This window comes from Choloepus didactylus, chromosome 15 (assembly GCF_015220235.1).
Source record: "Choloepus didactylus isolate mChoDid1 chromosome 15, mChoDid1.pri, whole genome shotgun sequence".
Taxonomy (NCBI): domain Eukaryota; kingdom Metazoa; phylum Chordata; class Mammalia; order Pilosa; family Megalonychidae; genus Choloepus; species Choloepus didactylus.
In genome coordinates this window covers 57,070,044-57,093,382 of record NC_051321.1, presented here as the reverse complement: position 1 = coordinate 57,093,382, position 23,339 = coordinate 57,070,044, and the positions used below count along the sequence as shown (strand labels likewise).

At 40.0% G+C, this 23,339-nt stretch overlaps 1 protein-coding gene across 14 annotated transcripts in view; it reads left to right on the top strand.

The window, feature by feature from the left end:
- Positions 1 to 23,339, top strand: part of ANK3 (ankyrin 3) — a 516,597-nt gene that overhangs the window by 353,231 nt on the left and 140,027 nt on the right. For all 14 annotated transcript variants that reach the window (XM_037804170.1, XM_037804174.1, XM_037804175.1 and 11 more), the window contains exons 15-17: positions 427 to 525; positions 795 to 893; positions 15,196 to 15,393. In XM_037804170.1, the coding sequence (XP_037660098.1) occupies positions 427 to 525; positions 795 to 893; positions 15,196 to 15,393 (396 nt within the window). The remainder of the gene's footprint in view (positions 1 to 426; positions 526 to 794; positions 894 to 15,195; positions 15,394 to 23,339) is intronic.

Sequence of the window (23,339 nt, the reverse complement as noted above, 5' to 3'; positions counted from 1 at the left end):
TTAGGGGAGAGAGAAAAGATCCAGTCTGGTAGTGTGAGATTCCAAGAGGTCCAGATTTGTCTAGATCTTTCCCAGCACTCCCTCTAGAGGCCCTCCAAATTGAGTCTGGGACCCTGTACCTTACTTTTCCCCCAAAATATGAAACCCCCAAGTGACCCTGGAATAAGCCCCTGATCCTGTTCTCCAACCTCAACCTGGTTAGATGCCTGATTAGTCCCAGAATTAATGGCATGTTGTGACTCAATCAGTAGAGGGAGAGAGATTAGCTATCCTGGTATCCTGTTCATCTCTGTTGGGAAGGGGTCTCTGCTTACCTACCAGTCTTGGTCCTTGAGTGCAGACTTAACTGGAATAATTTATCAGTTCCAGAAAAGCAATGTCCTTATTTCATTTCTATTGCTCATTATTTTTATGTTTCTTTTTCAGAAAGGATTTACTCCCCTTCACGTGGCAGCAAAATACGGGAAGCTGGAAGTAGCCAATCTCCTGCTACAGAAAAGTGCATCTCCAGATGCTGCTGGGAAGGTATGAGATCATCGGCTGCCCTGGTATAGGCTACTTTCATGTTAACAAAACAATCACTTTGCTAATCTTCACCAACAACCACCCAAATTGTAACTAAACCATATTTAAGTCCTACTAGGATGAAGACCACTTGGGAACTAGAAGGTGAATGCTGGGGACCAAGTATTGTGGAATGTAAATTATGCTCAATCTAAACTCATTTCCTAAATCTAGACTTCTGCTATTAAGGCAGTTTTGACACTGGTTGTTGTTTCTGCACATGTTTTCAGAGCGGTTTAACTCCACTGCATGTAGCTGCACATTACGATAATCAGAAAGTGGCGCTTCTGCTTTTGGACCAAGGAGCCTCACCTCACGCAGCGGCAAAGGTACCTGTAATTAACAGCGTGAGGAGACTGATGGGCTGTGTCCGTTGGTCTCTATATGTGTTCCTACGTTTTCTTTGTCTACAGTGCCCTCCTAGTTTAGGCATTACTTCAAATCAAAGAAATATAAACTCCTTAGGAAATTTGTGCCCTCAGCTATTTAGGCAACTCATGTGGTAGGTGCTCAATAAACATTTACTTGTCAGTTGATTTTTCCTGAAAATTCAGGACTTCCCATAGGCTGGGGAGGAGAAGAAGTTGAAGTATTCTTTAGCCAGAGGAAATATATAAACAGAACTTGAGGGAGTAAAAAAGTTCTGAATTGTCAAAGCTGTAAAGTGTTACATTTCCCTGACCATAAAAAAATTGCCTTGATATTGTCTGTTTTTTAATAAAATAGGTTGGGAGGTTTTACATTTCTGTTATTGGTAAGGAGAATCCTTATTCTTATTGTTAGCGCATTCTTTTTTTTTTTTTTTTAATGAAATTTTATTGAGATATATTCACATACCTAAAAATTTGTCCAAAGTATAAATTCAGTAGCTCACACTATCATCATATAGTTGTGCATTCATCACCACAATCAATTTTAGAAAATTTTCATTACTTGCTAGGACATTCTTGACCAGTCGACAACCTAGATTACTTACAAAAGAGATGCATAGACTATATGACTTTCTTACTGCACTGAAATTCTGATTTGATGGACAAGTCATAAAGAAGAGTTTGTTTAGACAGGTTAATAGAGTGCTATTGGTTTTAGCAGGTTCACTATTGAGTAGAGGGCCATGGTTAGATAACACTGGAATGATACAGACCATGTTTTAAATGTTGTCTAATTCTTTCACTAAATACTATTGTTTGAAGGACTTCTTTACTATCTCCAGTGCTTTTCCATCTTTGTTTCACAATCCCATCCTTGGGGCAGCTTCAGTCCTCTCCTTTACTTAGTATTTAGATCAAATTTCTTGTACACACAGCTCGTTGAGCTTGGACAGTTCTGGATTGCTTTAGATACTTCAAGATACCATTTTAAGGTACTTTCTCCATTTAGGCAAATACCACACAAGGGGTTGGCTTAAACAGCAAGCATTTACTGTCTCATGGTTTTGGACACTAGAAGTCCAAAATCAAGGTGTCAGCAAGGCTGTGCTCTCCCCAGGAATCTGTGGAGTTCCAGTGCTGGATGCCCCAACTCTTGGGGTCCCTTGGCTTGCATCTCTGCTTTCACGTGGGGATCTCTCTCTTCTTGTGTCTGCTCTTCAGTTTCTGCTGATTTCTGGCTTCTGACTCCTCCCTGTGACTTTTCTCTGCCTTCTTTTTATAAGGCCTCCAGTGATAGGGATTAAGACCCATCCTGATTCATTTGGGCCACACCTTAACTAAAAATAACCTCTTCAAAAGGTCCTATTACAGCGGTTTCAACACCCGCAGCGACTGGATTAAGATAAAGAACATGCTCTTCTTTGAGCCACATAATTCAATCTAACACACAGAGTTTCTCGCCCTCAGTATTTCTCCTTAGAACCCTTCCCCTGCATGTCTATAACATCTCCTGCCCCTTCTCTCCAGGATGGTACCCAGTGAAATCTACACTTCAAAATAAAACCCTCAAGCCTGCTTTTCATCTAAATGCAACTTTTACCTCATAATTTCTGACCCTCACCAACATTCCTTCTATCATAAAACCGTTCCTTGACTTTTGATTAAAAGTTGTTTTAAAAACACACACAGATTTATAATTAAATGAAATAGTTGTCCATTTTATTTCAGTGTGTGTTAATGTCCCTTGGAGCCATTTTTCTCACATTACAAATAGCACCAGGTTCTTTGTGGGCAACTAGTAAATAATTAATAAATGAACTATCCATTCTTAACATGAGAGTAATAATTTTGGCCCAACTGGTGACAAGCCGTTAGAATTGACAAGAGTTATAAAGTAATAAGTGCAACAAAATGAGTCCAATCCACCTTTCTACCCACAAATAACTCTTAAACAGGTCAGTATAGTTAGTACATTTGCAGTTGATTGCCAGCTTTATGTTCATCAAACAAGAATAGTACCATATCTGCAAAACATCTTTGACAGAGGGTTGAAAGCATTCCCCTAAGTAGTTCTTTATAATGTCCCTTTAGCCTTGGGCATATCTTTTACAGTCAGTTAAACCCAGGCTTTTCTAATGGGACAGTACTTCTCATTGCCACAGCACAATTGCCTCCATAAAAGCCTCGATAATGCATCTCGGCCACGCATAGCAGCATCCCCATTTTCTGGGGGAGTGGTCCTGTTTAGGGGCTTTTTCTAGACTTTGATCCTGAACAGGGTTAGTTGTAGGATTAAAGCCAGGAACTGGATTCAGCTACTAGAAAGGAAACCCAGTTACAGTGGCTTCAACAGCCAAGTCTCTTTTTCTCATCATAAGCAGTCAGGGGCAGGCGGTTGGTGATACTGGTTCATTGTATTGAGGCAAGTTTCCTGTAATTTTCTTGGCCTTTCCCTCCAGATTCTGTTGGCACTCAGGCCACCAAGTCCCCTTTCCCGGCAGTGACAATAGGCTTTCCCCAAAGCTCCACCCGGCCCCTTCTCCTTACATCTCATTGGCTGCTTCTATCTGCAAGGGAAGTTTGGAAAAATAGTTTTTCAGCTGGGTATATTGCAGGAGGAACTTTTACTAAGAAAAGAGGGAGAATGGATATAGGGTAGGCAAAAAGCAGCCTCCTTCATTTCAGGGAAGCTCTGGCATTTCTGAATTCTGGCAGAGGTGAGAAATGTGGGGCAAAGCTTCAATAAGGCGTGATTAGCATATGGCTGTGACAACTGGCATCATGTTTACCTTTCCTCAAGTCACATCTTTTGTTCTTTTCCTTAGGATACATGATGCTTTCTTTCTCTTTCTTTTCTCTTTTAGAATTGCCAGCATATTTTCTTACTCATATAAGTCTTTCTAGAAATATACTATGATGTTTTTAGGTAATAGAATGGACTAAGAAACATTTTTAAAAGGTGGATGGGCCTATTTTAACCAGATCTATTGCCTGAGGCAGGACTGTGTTGGAAGGAGCATTCTAGTATAACCAGGACACTGATTATAGAAGAGATAGTGAGCCTCAACTTATTATCTATCAGGGTTTTCTCCCATAATCTGTGAAGCCTTTCTACTGAGATGGATTAGCGGGTAGAAAGACAGCAAAAACTCCAGTCACCCGCTTCAATACAATTCAATTCAATTCTGACTAGACCCGGAGTTAGGTCAGACCCCACAGGATAAAGGCAGGCGTTATAAGATTGTCCTTCAGGCACGAGTCCCAAGTTCGGGGACCCAGGCCACCCTCACTTCTGACCTACTGCCTACAAATTGTGTAGATAGTACCACAAACTCTGGTTTTAAAAATATGCTACAATGGCTCACAGAACTTGCTGAAAGCACTATATCTATGATTATAGTTTTATTATAATGAAGAGGATACAAATAAGAAGCCAAAAGAAGAGATGCATGGGATGAGGGCTGGGGAGGTGCCTAACTCATCCTGTCCTCAGAGAAGTATCTTCTCAAGGTGATTGAGAGTGTACAGTGAGTTCCGTGATGTAGGTTTGGTGGGTGGAATCGATGCCCATGTGGTTTGACTCAGTCTCCAGCCCGTCCCAGAGGTTGGGAAGGTGGGATCCAATAATGTGGCTCAAAGCCCCAACCCTCTAATCACGGGGTTAGTCATTCTGGCATAGCCAGTTCCTCATTCAGAGACTGCTGGTGGGGCAGATCCCACCACACTGTTATCTCCTTAGCATGTGAATTATCAGGTGTAGTTCTGGGCCCACCATGAATGACAAAGGACACTCCTGTCATGAGAAATTCCAAAGAATTACAGGTCACCTTCCAGGAGCCAGGATAAAGGCCAGACCTCTTTCTGGAGACCAAATCCCTTACTATGCAGTAGAGAGTGTTTGTGAAAGAGCTTGGAAAAAATAACAAGTATGAAGTTAATAATGTATGTTATTTGTAATAATTTAAATTTGTATTAGCTTTTATTTTCATCTTGAAATGCACATGTGGCAATCACTTAGTCTTCTGTAACAAGAAGAAAAAAATATAGATTAAGACTATTCTACATTTGAATCTTTCACTATTTTATTTTTCTTCTGACAAATGCGCTTGTCTCCTTTAGTTTGGCCCAAGAGAATCATTTAATCAGAAATTAGTAAGAACTTAGAAAAATGAGAAAATACCATTATAGGTCTCAAGATAAATTAATGAGCTATTATTTGAAAATATTTCTTGGATATTTCTGGTATCCTAAAACAATCCCATGAGTTGTTTTATCCCCTTTGCTTTCTATAGTACTTCTCTTTGTCTCTCAGGTAAGGAGCTCAAGATAAATTCTTAAGCAAGTTAGTAACATGTCTAGAATTGGCGTGCATTACAGGAAATGCCAGAGCTTCTCTTTTTTTTTTTTTTTTTTAATCTTCATTTTATTGAGATATATTCACATACCACGCAGTCATACAAAACAAATCGTACTTTCGATTGTTCACAGTACCATTACATAGTTGTACATTCATCACCAAAATCAATCCCTGACACCTTCATTAGCACACACACAAAAATAACAAGAATAATAATTAGAGTGAAAAAGAGCAATTGAAGTAAAAAAGAACACTGGGTACCTTTGTCTGTTTGTTTCCTTCCCATATTTTTCTACTCATCCATCCATAAACTAGACAAAGTGGAATGTGGTCCTTATGGCTTTCCCAATCCCATTGTCACCCCTCATAAGCTACATTTTTATACAACTGTCTTCGAGATTCATGGGTTCTGGGTTGTACTTTGATAGTTTCAGGTATCCACCACCAGCTACCCCAATTCTTTAGGACCTAAAAAGGGTTGTCTAAAGTGTGCGTAAGAGTGTCCACCAGAGTGACCTCTCGGCTCCTTTTGGAATCTCTCTGCCACTGAAGCTTATTTCATTTCCTTTCACATCCCCCTTTTGGTCAAGAAGATGTTCTCCGTCCCACGATGCCAGGTCTACATTCCTCCCTGGGAGTCATATTCAACGTTGCCAGGGAGATTCACTCCCCTGGGTGTCTGATCCCACGTGGGGGGAGGGCAGTGATTTCACCTTTCAAGTTGGCTTAGCTAGAGAGAGAGGGCCACATCTGAGCAACAAAGAGGCATTCGGGAGGAGGCTCTTAGGCACAACCATAGGGAGGCCTAGCCTCTCATTTGCAGCAACCGTCTTCCCAAGGGTAAAACCTATGGTAGAGGGCTCAACCCATCAAACCACCAGTCCCCTATGTCTGTGGTCATGTTAGCAACCATGGAGGTGGGGTAGGCCAATACCCCTGCATTCTCCACAGGCTCCTCAAGGGGGCACTACATCTTTTTTTTTTCCTTGTTTTTCTTTTTTTTTTTTTTTTAACATTCCCTTCTTTTTTAAATCAACTGTATGAAAAAAAAGTTAAAAAGAAAACAAACATACAATATAAGAACATTTCAAAGAGACCATAACAAGGGAGTAAGAAAAAGACAACTAACCTAAGATAACTGCTTAACTTCCAACATGTTCCTACTTTACCCCAAGAAAGTTACATAATATAGCAACATTTCTGTGAACTTGTTCCTACTATATCCATCAGAAATTAACAGACCATAGTCATTCCTGGGCATCCCCAGAACGTTAAATAGCTTATCTGTTCTTCTTGGATTATTGTTCCCCCTTCCTTAATTGCTCTCTATTGCTAGTTCCCCTACATTCTACATTATAAACCATTTGTTTTACATTTTTCAAAGTTCACATTAGTGGTAGCATATAATATTTCTCTTTTTGTGCCTGGCTTATTTCGCTCAGCATTATGTCTTCAAGGTTCATCCATGTTGTCATATGTTTCACCAGATCGTTCCTTCTTACTGCCGCGTAGTATTCCATCGTGTGTATATACCACATTTTATTTATCCACTCATCTGTTGAAGGACATTTGGGTTGTTTCCATCTCTTGGCAATTGTGAATAATGCTGCTATGAACATTGGCGTGCAGATATCTGTTCGTGTCACTGCTTTCCGACCTTCCGGGTATATACCGAGAAGTGCAATCGCTGGATCGAATGGTAGCTCTATATCTAGTTTTCTAAGGAACTGCCAGACTGACTTCCAGAGTGGCTGAACCATTCATTATACAGTCCCACCAACAATGAATAAGAGTTCCAATTTCTCCATGTTCCCTCCAGCATTTGTAGTTTCCTGTTTGTTTAATGGCAGCCATTCTAACCGGTGTTAGATGGTATCTCATTGTGGTCTTAATTTGCATCTCTCTAATAGCTAGTGAAGCTGAACATTTTTTCATGTGTTTCTTGGCCATTTGTATTTCCTCTTCAGAGAACTGTCTTTTCATATCTTTTGCCCATTTTATAATTGGGCTGTCTGTACTATTGTCATTGAGTTGTAGGATTTCTTTATATATGCAAGATATCAGTCTTTTGTCAGATACATGGTTTCCAAAAATTTTTTCCCATTGAGTTGGCTGCCTCTTTACCTTTTTGAGAAATTCCTTTGAGGTGCAGAAACTTCTAAGCTTTAAGAGTTCCCATTTATCTATTTTCTCTTTTGTTGCTTGTGCTTTGGGTGTAAAGTCTAGGAAGTGGCCGCCTAATACAAGGTCTTGAAGATATTTTCCTACATTATCTTCTAGGAGTTGTATGGTACTTTCTTTTATATTGAGATCTTTGGTCCATTTTGAGTTAATTTTTGTGTAGGAGGTGAGGTAGGGGTCCTCTTTCATTCTTTTGGATATGGATATCCAACTCTCCCAGCCCCATTTGTTGAAAAGACCATTATGACTCAGTTCAGTGACTTTGGGGGCCTTATCAAAGATCAGTCGGCCATAGATCTGAGGGTCTATCTCCGAATTCTCAATTCGATTCCATTGATCTATATGTCTATCTTTGTGCCAGTACCATGCTGTTTTGGCAACTGTGGCTTTATAATAAGCTTCAAAGTCAGGGAGTGTAAGTCCTCCCACTTCGTTTTTCTTTTTTAGAGTGTCTTTAGCAATTCGAGGCATCTTCCCTTTCCAAATAAATTTGATAACTAGCTTTTCCAAGTCTGCAAAGTAGGTTGTTGGAATTTTGATTGGGATTGCATTGAATCTGTAGATGAGTTTGGGTAGAATTGACATCTTAATGACATTTAGCCTTCCTATCCATGAACATGGAATATTTTTCCATCTTTTAAGGTCCCCTTCTATTTCTTTTAGTAGAGTTATGTAGTTTTCTTTGTATAGGTCTTTTACATCTTTGGTTAAGTTTATTCCTAGGTACTTGATTTTTTTAGTTGCTATTGAGAATGGTATCTTTTTCTTGAGTGTCTCTTCAGTTTGTTCATTTCTAGCATATAGAAACATTACTGACTTATGTGCATTAACCTTGTATCCCGCTACTTTGCTAAATTTGTTTATTAGCTCTAGTAGCTGTATCGTCGATTTCTCAGGGTTTTCTAGATATAAGATCATATCGTCTGCAAACAATGACAGTTTTACCTCTTCTTTTCCAATTTGGATGCCTTTTATTTCTTTGTCTTGCCGGATTGTCCTGGCTAGCACTTCCAGCACAATGTTGAATAACAGTGGTGACAGCGAGCATCCTTGTCTTATTCCTGATCTTAGAGGGAAGGCTTTCAGTCTCTCACCATTGAGTACTTTGCTGGCTGTGGGTTTTTCATATATGCTCTTTATCATGTTGAGGAAGTTTCCTTCAATTCCTACCTTTTGAAGTGTTTTTATCAAAAACGGATGTTGGATTTTGTCAAATGCTTTTTCAGCATCTATTGAGATGATCAATTGATTTTTCCCTTTCGAGTTTTTAATGTGTTGTAATACATTGATTGTTTTTCTTATGTTGAACCATCCTTGCATGCCTGGAATGAACCCCACTTGGTCATGGTGTATGATTTTTGTAATGTGTCTTTGGATTCGATTTGCAAGTATTTTGTGGAGGATTTTTGCATCTATATTCATTAGGGAGATTGGCCGGTAGTTTTCCTTTTTTGTAGCATCTTTGCTTGGTTTTGGTATTAGACTGATGTTAGCTTCATAAAATGAGTTAGGTAGTGTTCCATTTTCTTCAATGTTTTGAAAGAGTTTGAGTAAGATTGGTGTCAGTTCTTTCTGGAAAGTTTGGTAGAATTCCCCTGTGAAGCCATCTGGCCCTGGGCATTTATTTGTGGGAAGATTTTTGATGACTGATTGGATCTCTTTGCTTGTGATGGGTTGGTTGAGGTCTTCTATTTCTTCTCTGGTCAGTCTAGGTTGTTCATATGTTTCCAGGAAATTGTCCATTTCTTCTACGTTATCCAGTTTGTTGCCATACAGTTGTTCATAATATCCTCTTATAATTTTTTTAATTTCTTCAGGATCTGCAGTTATGTCACCTTTTTCATTCATTATTTTGTTTATATGGGTCTTCTCTCTTTTTGATTTTGTCAGTCTAGCTAGGGGCTTGTCAATCTTGTTGATCTTCTCAAAGAACCAACTTTTGGTGATATTTATCCTCTCTATTGTTTTTTTGTTCTCTATGTCATTTATTTCTGCTTTAATCCTTGTTATTTCTTTTCTTCTACTTGGTTTAGGATTGGTTTGCTGTTCATTTTCTAGCTTCTTCAGTTGATCCATTAGTTCTTTGATTTTGGCTCTTTCTTCCTTTTTAATATATGCGTTTAGTGCTATAAATTTCCCCCTTAGCACTGCTTTTGCTGCATCCCATAGGTTTTGGTATGTTGTGTTCTCATTTTCATTCGTCTCTATATATTTAGCAATTTCTCTTGCTATTTCTTCTTTAACCCACTGATTGTTTAGGAGTATGTTGTTTAACCTCCAGGTATTTGTGAATTTTCTAAGTCTCTGATGGTTATTGACTTCTAATTGTATTCCATTGTGGTCAGAGAATGTGCTTTGAATAATTTCAATCTTTTTAAATGTATTGAGGCTTGTTTTATGTCCCAGCATATAATCTATTCTGGAGAAAGTTCCATGAGCACTAGAAAAGTATGTGTATCCTGGTGATTTGGGATGTAATGTCCTGTAGATGTCTGTTAAATCTAATTCATTTATCAGATTGTTTAGGTTTTCAATTTCCTTATTGGTCTTCTGTCTGGTTGATCTATCTATAGGAGAGAGTGATGTGTTGAAGTCTCCCACAATTATTGTGGAAACATCAATTGCTTCCTTTAGTTTTGCCAGTGTTTCTCTCATGTATTTTGTGGCACCTTGATTGGGTGCAGAGACATTTACTATTGTTATTTCTTCTTGTTGAATTGTCCCTTTTATTAGTATGTAGTGGCCTTCTTTGTCTCTCAAAACATCCCTGCATTTGAAGTCTATTTTATCTGAGATTAATATTGCTACACCTACTTTCTTTTGGCTGTAGCTTGCATGAAATATTTTTTTCCACCCTTTCACTTTCAGTTTCTTTGTGTCCCTGTGTCTAAGATGAGTCTCTTGTTTGCAACATATTGATGGTTCATTTTTTTTGATCCATTCTGCGAATCTGTATCTTTTAATTGGGGAGTTCAATCCATTTACATTCAACGTTATAACCGTGAAGGCATTTCTTGAATCAGCCATCTTATCCTTTGGTTTATGTTTGTCATATTTTTCCCCTCTGTCTATTAATATCCTTTATTGTACCCATACCAAATCTCTTTAGTACTGAACCTTTCTCCAAGTCTCTCTGTCCTTTCTTTGTTTCCCTGTCTGTAGGGCTCCCTTGAGTATCTCCAGTAGGGCAGGTCTCTTGTTAGCAAATTCTCTCAGCATTTGTTTGTCTGTGAAAAATTTAAGCTCTCCCTCAAATTTGAAGGAGAGCTTTGCTGGATAAAGTATTCTTGGCTGGAAATTTTTCTCACTCAGAATTTTAAATATATCGTGCCACTGCCTTCTTGCCTCCATGGTGGCTGCTGAGTAGTCACTACTTAGTCTTATGCTGTTTCCTTTGTATGTGGTGAATTGCTTTTCTCTTGCTACTTTCAGAACTTGCTCCTTCTCTTCTGTGTTTGACAGTGTGATCAGTATATGTCTCGGAGTGGGTTTATTTGGATTTATTCTATTTGGAGTTCGCTGAGCATTTATGATTTGTGTATTTATGTTGTTCAGAAGATTTGGGAAGTTTTCCCCAACAATTTCTTTGAATACTCTTCCTAGACCTTTACCCTTTTCTTCCCCTTCTGGGACACCAATGAGTCTTATATTCGGACGTTTCATATTATCTATCATATCCCTGAGGTCCATTTCGATTTTTTCAATTTTTTTCCCCATTCTTTCTTTTATGCTTTCATTTTCCATTCTGTCATCTTCCAGGTCACTGATTCGTTGTTCAACTTCCTCTAGTCTTGTACTATAAGTGTCCAGAATCTTTTTAATTTGGTCAACTGTTTCTTTAATTTCCGTAAGATCATCCATTTTTTTATTTAGTCTTGCAATGTCTTCTTTATGCTCTTCTAGGGTCTTCTTGATTTCCTTTGTATCCTGTACTATGGTCTCATTGTTCATCTTTAGTTCTTTGAGTAGCTGCTCTAGGTGCTGTGTCTCTTCTGGTCTTTTGATTTGGGTGCTTGGGTTTGGGTTATCCATATCGTCTGGTTTTTTCATATGCTTTATAATTTTCTGTTGTTTTTGGCCTCGTGGCATTTGCTGAACTTGATAGGGTTCTTTTAGGATTTGTAGACCAATTGAAGTCCTTATCTCTAATTTATCAGATCTACAGCTTCGTGGAGTACACTTTCTCTAACTAACCAGCAGGTGGAGTCCACGAGCCATCTGTTCTCCACAAGCCAGTTCTCCCCTGCTTAGCCTTTTTGGTGAGTGGGGGAGTGAGTCTTGTGGGGTCCAATTGGTGTACCAAGCTTGCGTGTGTAGTTGGTGTTGCCTGCCCTGTATATGGGGCGTGTTTCTGGGCAGTCAGGGAGGGGGGGTGGCCCTAACAATCAAATCTCCCTGGTGATCCTAGAGTTTTAAAGCTGCTGCAATAGTCTAATCCTTCAGTTCAGTCCTGCCACAGTTTGTCTCTGCCACTGACCCACAAGTCCTTGGTATTGGCATATGGCTCCTGAGACTTGCAAGTGGGCCCCTCTTCCAGGCCGTGCACCCCGGGTCCTCTGTTGAGGGATGACTGTGCTATGTCACAGGTGAGTGCCGTCCCCCCAGGGCGGTTCTGGGCTGCTGGGCTGTGTAGGGAGGCTCCCAGTCTGCTGAAATGATGGCTGAATGGGGCTTTGTTAATTCACACTGCTCCACCTTCCCAACTCTGGGACAATCAGCTGAGGTTGCAGGGAAGGCTAATGTCCACGCCCAGTTTTGTGGTGTGTGCCTGTTATTTGAAGCACTTCCGTCACACTGGGTTGTCTGGGGCAGCTCTGGGCTATGGGGCTGGCGATGGGCAGGAGTGTTTCCTGTCCACCAGGATGATGGCTGTGAGCGGACACCCCCCTTTTCTTGGGAAGTTGTGGTGTTTAGTGAATTTTCTCAGCCACTGGATTATTGCCTTTTGTCTCAGAGCTCTCTTAGTTCTGCTCTTGTCTTGACCTGCCCAAATTGCAAGTCTTTGAAGCTTTCTGTATTGGGCTTCTCAGAGTAATTGTTTTAGAAAAAGAAAAAAGGATTAACAAAAAAAAAAAAAAGGCCCTCCTCAGAGATCTAATGGGTTATTGAAATGCTAAGAGACAAAGTAACCAGGGCCATTAAGGAAAGGTCCACAGGGCAGAGAGATCAGCTTTTCTTCGGGATTTGCATATGCACGTCAGGGCCTGAGCTCTGCCCTTCCCCTTTCTATGTTCACCAGAACTCCAAAAATCCTCCGCTTTTATTTTGGAGTTTTTCGTGCTGTTTTTTTTCCTATGCCTGTCTCCTCTCTGCTGGGCTGGCTGCTCTCAGATTCTCTGGTGTCTGGTCTCAGTCTATCTATGGTTGGAGTTTGCATCAGTAGAATGAGTTTCCGATAAGGGCTGCCACTGCAATTCTCCCTTCTCCTTCCCGGAGCTGACAGCCCCTCCTCCCACAGGACGGAGCCTGGCAGAGAGGGACGCGGGTCCCCTGGCCGCAAAAACTTACAGATTTCGCTGATCTCAGCAGTTCCACGTTTTCATGAGTGTTGTATGAAGTATGCCCAAAGTCAGATTGCTCTGTGGTGTCCAGTCCACGCAGTTCCTGGCTTTCTACCTACTTTCCTGGAGGAGTAACTAAAACATACAGCTCACCAGTCAGCCATCTTGCCCCGCCTCAGAGCTTCTCTTGATTAGTGTTTTTTAGGGCCTAGAACTTTTTGATGTAATTAGAATTAATCAAGAGGATTATCATGTCTGAGAGGATACTGGGCTGCCTTATCTTGGTTTGAGGAGGGACCAACCTGAAAGTTATGTCAGGAATAGAAGCAAAAAAGAGAAGCAGCCTGATGGAAGCTGAACTCTGACTGTACCTTGCCTTTACCACTCAAATTAACTTGTGTTTTAGTGTTCGACATGACTAATCTGATTTCCTATTAGAGCTTCTTTTCAAATTTCTCTTTTATGTGGGGGCAGAGGGGAGGGACAGCTGGTGGTAAAACGTTTCCCCTCCTCAATGCCACTAGTTGTAGAGTTGGGTTCAGTCCAAAACTCTGTGTTTAGTCAGAAGGCGTGGATCTCTTGAAGGGTGTGCCTGAGCAGAAGGCCAAATGCCTCCCAGGGTGACTGGGGTATCCAGATGGCAATAGGTTGAAACTAAAAATAGGGATATAAAATCTTTTGCCCTGGCTCATCTAGTTTGACAGAGACTGTTTTCAGAAGCATCTGGAAATGCCATTTCCACTTTGGGTTGATACTCGACAGTCTAAATCCCCTATAATCGATTTTCTATGAAAAGAGTATTTGTCAAATGAGGAATGTTGCCAGACTAGGAGATACCAGTGACTTGAAATATGAGGGTTAATTGCAGCGGACAGCCCTGGCAGCCCTCTGTGTTCTCTCCAAATCACCCACGTGGCTTAGAAAGATCATAACTTGATCGAGACCTATTGTCTAGATTTGAATCCTATTCCTAAATATAAATGCTTAGATTCTACTTTCTTTCTCTAAATTCTTTTTTTTGTATATACATTTTAAAAAGCATTCTAATATGTCATTGGCATTTTTTATATAATCAGGTTCATACCCATGTCAAAATATAATCTTGTGTTTTCCTTAAATGTCCGTGAACCAGGGCAAGGCCCCCCAAAGCTCTTTCTCAGGACAGGGAACTCTGAAGACTCCCGAGGTACAGCTTGTCAAATCCCTTGTCAAAGGAATTCTGGCTGCCTCTACCTCTGGCATCAGGGTTCAGCCAAGAGAAGGACGCCAGGATGTCCTGAAAGCTCTAGTAAGCTTGATTCAAATGCTGAGGATTGCTTTCTTCATTTAAGAAGTATGTGCCAGTTGTTGTGCAGCACTAGAGATACAAAGACAGATATGGCACACCAAGTGCCCTCCACAGATTTATATTTTGGGAGGAGGAGACAGATACATAAACAGAAGAGTACAATTAAATGCCCTAGTTCTTTGATTAGAGTCAGTAGGGTATGGAAAGGTGGGGAGGGAGGGAAGGTAAAAGACTTCATGGAGGTTGTGACCCTTGAGCTAAATCTTCAACTGATAGCTGCTGGCCCAATGGGCATGATGGGGAAAAGCATTCTTGGTAGAGTGAGCCAAGGCAGAGAAACGTGAGGCTGTATGCTTTTGGGGGTACGTGTCAGGTGACGAGTCCAGCTGAAACGTAGCATGGAGACTGGAATTTGGTGAAAGAGGAAAAAGGACTAAATTATAAGGTCTTGACTGCCATGAAAATTAGAATTTTCAACCTGTAAGCAATAAATGGACATTCAAAGGGTTTTATAGATGGAATAATGGCTCTGAACATGCCATAGTGATACCATCTTGTTTGATGCTTCCCAGCAGAGGTTCTTCCCATCCCCTATTTAAATGAAACAAGTAACTATTGAGCACCTACTAACATGCCCATCTGTAAAAGGGAAATCTGTTCCTTTTGGAAAATCAGTGGTGCCATGAGCAATTGGCACTATGACACTGTCACATTAAACTGTCTATATTAAATTATATTTTCCCTATTTAGCAGTGTAGGAGACAGGAGGACTTTGCATTAGAGGCACTGCTTGATTTCTCAGTGTTTGCTTAATCATGATTTTTTAAACAATCAAATGAAAATCACTAGAAAGACAAGCATTCTATCTGAAAATGCAACACATACATTTTTATCTTGTTATTGGGCATGTGACCAAGTGGTTTGTCTTGACAGAATGGTTATACACCACTGCACATCGCTGCCAAAAAGAACCAGATGGACATAGCGACGACCCTGCTGGAATATGGTGCTGACGCAAATGCAGTTACCCGGCAAGGAATTGCTTCTGTCCATCTTGCAGCTCAGGAAGGACATGTGGACATGGTATCACTGCTCCTCAGCAGAAATGCTAACGTCAACCTGAGCAATAAGGTAACAGTTTTCATTCTCTTCAAAGCCTCCAACCCAGCAAAACCTCCCCCCAAAGGGAGGCCACTAAGAATTCATGAAAAATCTGGGTCAAATATAATGGTTAAAGTATAATATTGCACCAAAATATTTACCAGAGTATTACTTATCATAGCAAAAACTTGGAAACAATCTGTTTACCAGCAAGAGAATGGTAAATAAATAAAAGCAAAGTCATACAATCAAGTAATACATAGCCATTAAAATGAGGGCCACAGAGTTTTGTAATGACATGAAGAAGTTCTTTGTTATAATGTTAATTAAAAGAGCAACATTTTTACTTTACCAGAACGTAGCAAATAAGTTGCAAACCGTAGTCTGTTGATTCATTCCACAAACATTTTTTAGACACCTACTCCTTGCCTGTCCCAATTTTATGCCCTAGCTTACAAAGAGAAACTGGAAACAGTGCTATCTTCATGGGGTTCATTTTAACGAATGGAATTTAGAATAAATTTTATTGAATAGATTTGAAAGGTTGTCCGCTTACAGATCTAGTCTTTGTATGTAAATTTGCAATTCAGTTGGAACTCACAAAGAATGTTTCCTATACTTTTCATATACTCCTTCTCTGCCTTTGATATTTTCCATTATTAGTGAAGAAAGGACCAAAGCTTTGTCAAAATGAAAGCACAGTTTACAAATGAGATTACTGCCTGTCACGCCTATTACTGAGTACATCAGAGAAATTGGGTTTGCTGAACTGCTCATCAATACCTGAGTCTGAGATCTACCCCAAAACACAGGAGAAGTGTTTCTTAGCCCTCAAGTAGCATGGAACCTTGTCGGAATGCCCCAGGATTCTTGGTAATCCACACTGCCCGGCATTTAACTTTTCCTTTGCCTGTTGGACAATGGCACAGATGTGCCATTTCTCAGCCGTAGCTTCAGGTATTGGAGTAGAATTTAAGATAACACTAGTCTTATGATGACAAATTACAAAAAACTTAAATGTTTTTTAACACATGTGATCTGTGTTTTGGAACCACAGAGACCTGGGTTTGAATCCTAAGTCTGACTCCTAGTAAATGTGTATTTTGAGCAATTTATGTGACCTCTTGGAGTCTCAGTTTCCTCCTTTAGCAAATGAAGGTAAGAATATTTACTTCACAGAACCGTTCTGAGGATTAACTGAGATAATGTTCATCACCTTCTAAGTCTTAAAAAAAAAGGTGCCTTAATTTTGGACTTTTTACAATTTTGGACAAAGGTTACTCTGCACTAGTCTCAATTCCTAAGGTTGTAATTTAGCAAATTCCATAGACCAAAATATATATATAAGAAACAAGGGAGGGGAGAACCTAAGATGGCAGCTAGATGAGACAGGGCAAAAGAACACCTCCATGAAAAATACTAGATAAAAACCAGAAAGTGACCCAGAACACCATTGCCAGTGATGCACCAGCCGAACAAGTTCTGCTAAATCTACAGGGACTGTGCATTTGGTGAAACCGGGAGTCTGTGTTCTGAAACGAGTGAGTGAGCCGGCTGAAAGTCTGGCAGCCACGCTGCGGTGTGGGGAAACCATGGGTTGGCGTTTGGAGACAGACTAGTTCTTTTTTAGGGGAAAAAAAACAAAACCGGGAGCAGCTGTGGTTACAATGGTGAGAACTGCGCAGTGAAGCACGGCAGGAGCAGGCTGGGCCAACGTCTTGGTGTCTTGTGTGGAGGATAGCCCGCTGCTGATTGTCCTGAGGGCAGGGGGACAGAGGGGAGCCAAAAGGAGAAAGAAACTGCGCCCCTTGCAGCCATCTCCCCGGCGGGCTGGGGCTGCTCCTGCCCAGGCCGGAGCTACAGCCCAGAGCTGGGCCAAGGGTCCCAGTGTGACAGGGAGTGACTCCCGCAGCACCAAGCACATGCCACAATATTGGCCGTGGACAGTGGCCTTTAGTGCACCCACAGCTAATTGTCCCGGAGCTGGGAAGGTGCAGCTGTGTGAAAAGGGGGAAATTAACACGCCCCATTCAACCATCATTACAGCAGGCTGGGAACGTCCCTGCACGGCCTGGCAGCCCAGGGCTTCCCTGGAGGCCAGCGCACTCTTGTGACGTGGCACAACCTTCTCTCAGCAGAGGTCCTGGAAGAGCATGGCTGAGAAGGGGGACCCACTTGGAAATCCCAGGGACCCTACCCCAATACCAAGGACTTGTGGGTCAGCGGCAGAGACAATCTGTGGCAAGACTGAAATGAAGGCTTAGACTGTTGCAACAGCCTTAAATCTCCAGGAACACCTGGGAGGTTTGACTGTTAAAGCTGCCCTGCCTCCCTAACTAGCCAGACACATGCCCCACATTCAGGGTGGACAGCACCAACAACACACCCAAACTTAGTGTACCAATTGAACCCCACAAGGATCAGATCCCCACACACCACAAAGACAAAGTTGGGGAGAACTGACTTGAGGGGAATAAGTGACTCACGGATGCCATCTCCTGGTTAGTTAGAGAAAGTGTACGCCACCAAGCTGTAGATCTGACAAATTAGAGATCGGTATTTTTTATATCCTGAAAGAACCCTATCAAGTAAAGCAAATGCCAAGAGGCCAAAAACAACAGAAAATCTTAGAGCATGTGATAAAAACAGACAATATGGAGAACCCAAACCAAATACCCAAATCAAAACATCAGAAGAGACACAGTACTTGGCGCCATTAATCAAAGAACTACAGACAAACAACAAGAGCATGGAACAGGATATAAAGGACATAAAGAAGACCCTAGAAGAGCATAAAGAAGAAATTGCAAGAGTACATTTAAAAAAAAAGATGGTCTTATAGAAATAAAAGAAACTTGGCCAAATTAAAAAGACTCTGGGTACTCATAATACAAGATTTGAGGAAGCTGAACAACAACTTAGTGTCCTTCAGGACCACAGAACAGAAAATGAAAGAACAAAAGAAAGAATGGGGAAAAAAATTGAAAAAATTGAAATGGATCTCAGGGATACGATAGATAAAATAAAACGTCCAAATTTAAGACTCATTGGTGTCCCAGAAGAGCAAGAGAAGGGGAAAGGTCTAGAAAGAGTATTGAAAGAAATTGTTGGGGAAAACTTCCCAAACCTTCTACACAACATAAATGCACAAAGCATAAATGCCCAGCGAACTCCAAGTAGAATAAATCCAAGTAAACCCACTCCAAGACATATTCAGATCAAACTGTCAAATACTGAAGAGAAGGAGCAAGTTCTGAAAGCAGCAAGAGAAAAGCAATCACCGCATACAAAGGAAACAACATAAGACTAAGTAGTGACTACTCAGCAGCCACCATGGAGGCGAGAAGGCAGTGGCATGACATGTTTAAAATTCTGAGAGAAAAAAATTTCCAACAAAGAATACTTTATCCAGCAAAACTCTCCTTCAAATGTGAGGGAGAGCTTAAATTTTTCACAGGCAAACAAATGCTGAGAGATTTTGCTAATAAAAGACCTACCCTACTTCAGGTACTAAAGGGAGCCCTACCGACAGAGAACCAAAGAAAGGAGAGAGATATAGAGAAATTTAACAGACATATATAGAACATTGCATCCCAAATCACCAGGACACACATTCTTCTCTAGTGGTCACAGATCTTTCTCCAGAATAGATCATAGGCTGGGACATAAAACCAGCCTCAATAAATTAAAAAAAAAAAAAAAAAAAAAAAAAAAAAATTGAGTATATTCAAAGCATATTCTCTGACCACAATGGAATACAAATAGAAGTCAACAACCATCAGAGACTTAGAAAATTCTCAAACAACTGGAGGGTAAAAATGAGGGGGAGATGAAAACAGTCCCAGATAATCAAAAGCTGAGGGACCTCATCACCAGTAGATCAGTCCTATGAGAAATGCTAAAGGGAACTGAGCAGGCTGAAAGGAAGGGACACTAAACAATTGACTAAAACCACATGAAGAAATAAAGTTTTCCAGTAAAGATCACATGGTAAATATAAATACCAATATTACTGTATTTTTTATTTGTAACTCCACTATTTACTTCCTACAGGATCTAAACTACATAAACTGTAATGACAAATTAGTGGTTTCGGACTCAATGTGAAATATGTAATTTTTCACAAGAACTACATAAAGGTGGAGGAATGGAGGAGTATAGGAACATAGTTTACGTGTCCTACTGAAGTTTTAAGTTGATATCAAAGAAAAACAAGATTGTTATAGATTTGAGAGGTTAAGTTTAGGCCGCACAGTAAACACCAAGAAAGTATCAGAGAATATGACTATAGAGATGAAAAGTAGAGTATGGGTTATGAGAAGTGGAGGAAGGGGCAATGGGGAGTTAAGAAATGAGTGTAGGGTTTCTGTTTGGGGTGAAGGGAAATTTCTAGTAATGGCTGGTGGGAAGGTGATAGCATTACAACATTCTAAATATGCTTAATCCCACTAATGGAATGCTAGGGAGGGGTTGGAATGGCAAGATTTAGGCTGTATGTGTGTTTCCACAATTGAAAAAAAAAAAAAAAAGAAAGAGACAGTCTAAATAGATAATGACAATTGAATGCCAAGGATGATCCTGGATGGGATCTGAGGATGAAGGAGAGGAGGCTCAAAGAGACACAGATGGGACTTAAGTGAAAAAAAGGAAATATAGAATGTAAGCTTTGTATCAATTTTGAATTTCTTGAACTTCTTAGCTGCGCTTAATGGGATTGTATAAAAGAATGTTCTTGTTCATGGGAATTGTAGATGTGAATTATATTGTTTGTTCAAGGATGTGTGCAGCTTGCTCTCCTATGTTCAGAAGACAGAGCAATAGATGATGGATGATAAATAGGGAGGGAGGGAGGGAAAGAAAGAAATGGTGGTATGACAGGATGTTAAAGTTGGTGGATCGTGGTATCGGGGGAGAGGGATCGGGGTATGCTGGCTTTCTGTGTATGGGTTTTGTATTGTTTTTGCAACTGTTCCTGCAAGTTTGAATTTATTTCAGAATAAAATTTAAAAAAAAAAGAAAGAAAGAAAGAAACAAGGGAAACCTTTTTGTCAATTTTGGTATCTTGAAAAGCCTTTTTGACCATTACAGAGCAAACACATTCTTCATTTGTTTCTGGGGTACTATTTGATTTTCTCACATCTTTCCTTTTAAATGTTAAAAGGAAGGCATGTCTCAGCATTAATGGGAATCACAAAGCAATTCAGGATTTGTTTGAACTTTTGGATTTTCTAAGGTTCACATGTCAATTTATAGACCAGGCTTGTTTACTGCAAAATTCATTTTCTCTTAATGAGGTAGCATATTGTGGTATCTAGCAGAGAATATTTTCTCTTGTGAGTCCAGGTTGTTGTGTTTCATTAATTCTGCCAGAGACAATTTTGTGCCTTAACAATTGGCTAAAAAGTTAACATTTCCAGTGGGTTGGATTGTAAACTATGGTGTGATGACTTTTTTTTTTTTCTTTAAATTTCTGCGGTCAATTGGTTGCAATATATACTGAGCCTTGTATTCACCTTAGAATCATAAAATGTTTTCAAAATACTTTAGAAAAAAATTCTCAGTGTTTGGTTTGGTAGACTGGAAATTAGCAAGGGAATTCTGAAGACCAAAGGACACACATAGTAAACCAGGCAAACCTGGAAATTGCTGGACACCTTCCTGAATAAACTGTACATAAGCAGAGATATTTCCAAAGAAATTTAAAAAGTAGATCAACTGGTTTCCTATTATCACATTGTTCTTAAGGGACTCTCATACACTTTACAGTGCCTAGAAGTGTCTAATTATGTTTGTAAACCTTTTGCACTCTTTCTCAGTTGTCATTTTCTATATAAAGTATTAAAGATGTCTTAACATGAAAACAGAAAATCAGCAAAACCTTATTATTTGAAAAGGAACCCTCTGATTTCAGTTCTTCCTGAGCTGCCAGTATCTTTAAATGTCAATTAGTCAAAGTCCACTCCGCTCCTTTCCCACCTACCTTTTTCACCCTCCCATTTAACACTGGATTTGATTTCCTTGACAAAAAGTAAATATTAAAAGAAAGGTGTATTTGACAAGAACTATATAAAGGTGGGGGAATGGAGGAGTATAGGAGCATAGTTTATGTGTCCTATTGAAGTTAAGTTGGTATCAAAGAAAAACAAAATTGTTATGGATTTAAGAGTTTAAGCCCCACAGTAAACACAAAGAAATTATCAGAGAATATGACCATAGAGATGAAAAGTAGAGTATGGGTTAGGAGAAATGGGGAAAGGGGCAATGGGGAGTTAAGAAATGAGTGTAGGGTTGCTGTTTGAGGTGAAGGAAAACTTCTAGAAATCGATGGTGGGAAGGTGATAGCATTGCAACATTCTAAATGTGATTAATCCCACTAATGGAATGCTAGGGAGGGGGTAGAATGGGAAGATTTAGGCTGTATATATGTTTCCACAATTGAGGGGGAAAAAAAAAAACAGTCTGAATAGATGACAATTACATGCCAAGGATGACCCTGGATGGGATCTGAGGATGGAGGACAAGAGGCTCAAAGGGACACAGTTGAGACATGGGGGGGGGGGGGGGGGGATATAGAATGTATGCTTTGTGTCAATGTTGAATCTCTAGTACTTCTTAGCTGCATTTAATGGGATTGCATAAAAGAACGTTCTTGTTCATGGGGATTGTGTATGTGAATTATAGTGTTTGTTCAAGGATGGGTGCAGGTAGCTCTCATATGTTCAGAAGACAGAGCAATAGATGATGGATGATAGGGAGGGAGGGAGGGAGAGAAATACTGGTGTGACAGCATGTTAAAGTTGGTGGATTGGGGTATCAGGGGAGGGGGGTCAGGGTATGCTGGAGTTCTGTGTATGGGGTTTGTATTGTTTTTGCAACTGTTCCTGTAACTTTGAATTTATTTCAAAATAAAATAAAATTTTTTAGAAGAAGTGTAGCTTATTGCTTTTCAAGAAAATTCATGTTGAACTAAAAACTTTGTTTTCTCTTATTTCTTACTGGTAATAGGCGGTCCCCAGTAGTATTTCAGGAAAAGAGATTATGAACCCCAAGTTACTTATGAAGTGCTAGTGTTTGGTTTTGGTTTGGTTTGGTTTTTGATGTTCCTATTTTCCTACAAAGATTTTGCAGACTGCAGGTAGCTATATTTATTTATGCAGCTGAGAGACTATTAAGCAGAACTATTGCTATTTTGAGTCAGTGGTATTCTTTGTTTTAAATAAATGAAGTTTTAAAATGAGCAATGGTTTAAACTCCATAAAAGATCAACAGGTAACTTGTATGTTCCAATGGGGCTGTTGTGAATTTCGAATTATTTTAAAAAAAAATTTTAAATCAAAACTATGGAATATGAAAATAGAATTTTTATGATTTAATTTGTCCAGTTTTACCTACAAGATATTAGATTTTTCTCTAACTTAATCCATTTGATTTCATTCAACAAGGGAGTGTGTTTATTAATTCATCCAGCATTTGCAGAGCACATACTAAATGGTTATATTGAGATAAGGATGCAATTCTTTGCTCAATAAGCTCACAGTGATTTGAGGAAGACAGACAAGAAAACAGAGAGTTTACATGCAGGGTTATGTTGTTCCTAATGGAGGTGAGGACATGGAAGTGCAACAATGAGGCCCCTTTAGCCAGACAAGAAAGAGAGGGAGCCGGCAAAGCTGGGAATGACTCCCTGCCTACAGTACAGCATGGGTAACGGGCAGGGGCAGCAGGAGCCTAGACAGCGGGGGACATGAGAGAATATGCCATGTGCCCAGAACATGTTTCCCAAACCTTGTTAAGAACCACTCAGTAAAGTGTCTTCAGAGTTTTGAGACGTCCCAAACTTGGATAGGTGACCACAACACTTTCACAAAATGTCATGGTCAAAAGTGTGTTTCCTCTAAAGGAGAGCATGGAGCATCGTTCCATGATTGTGTCAGTGTTTAGGTGGTGCCAATTTTGGTCCCAGTTTATTTTTCTAG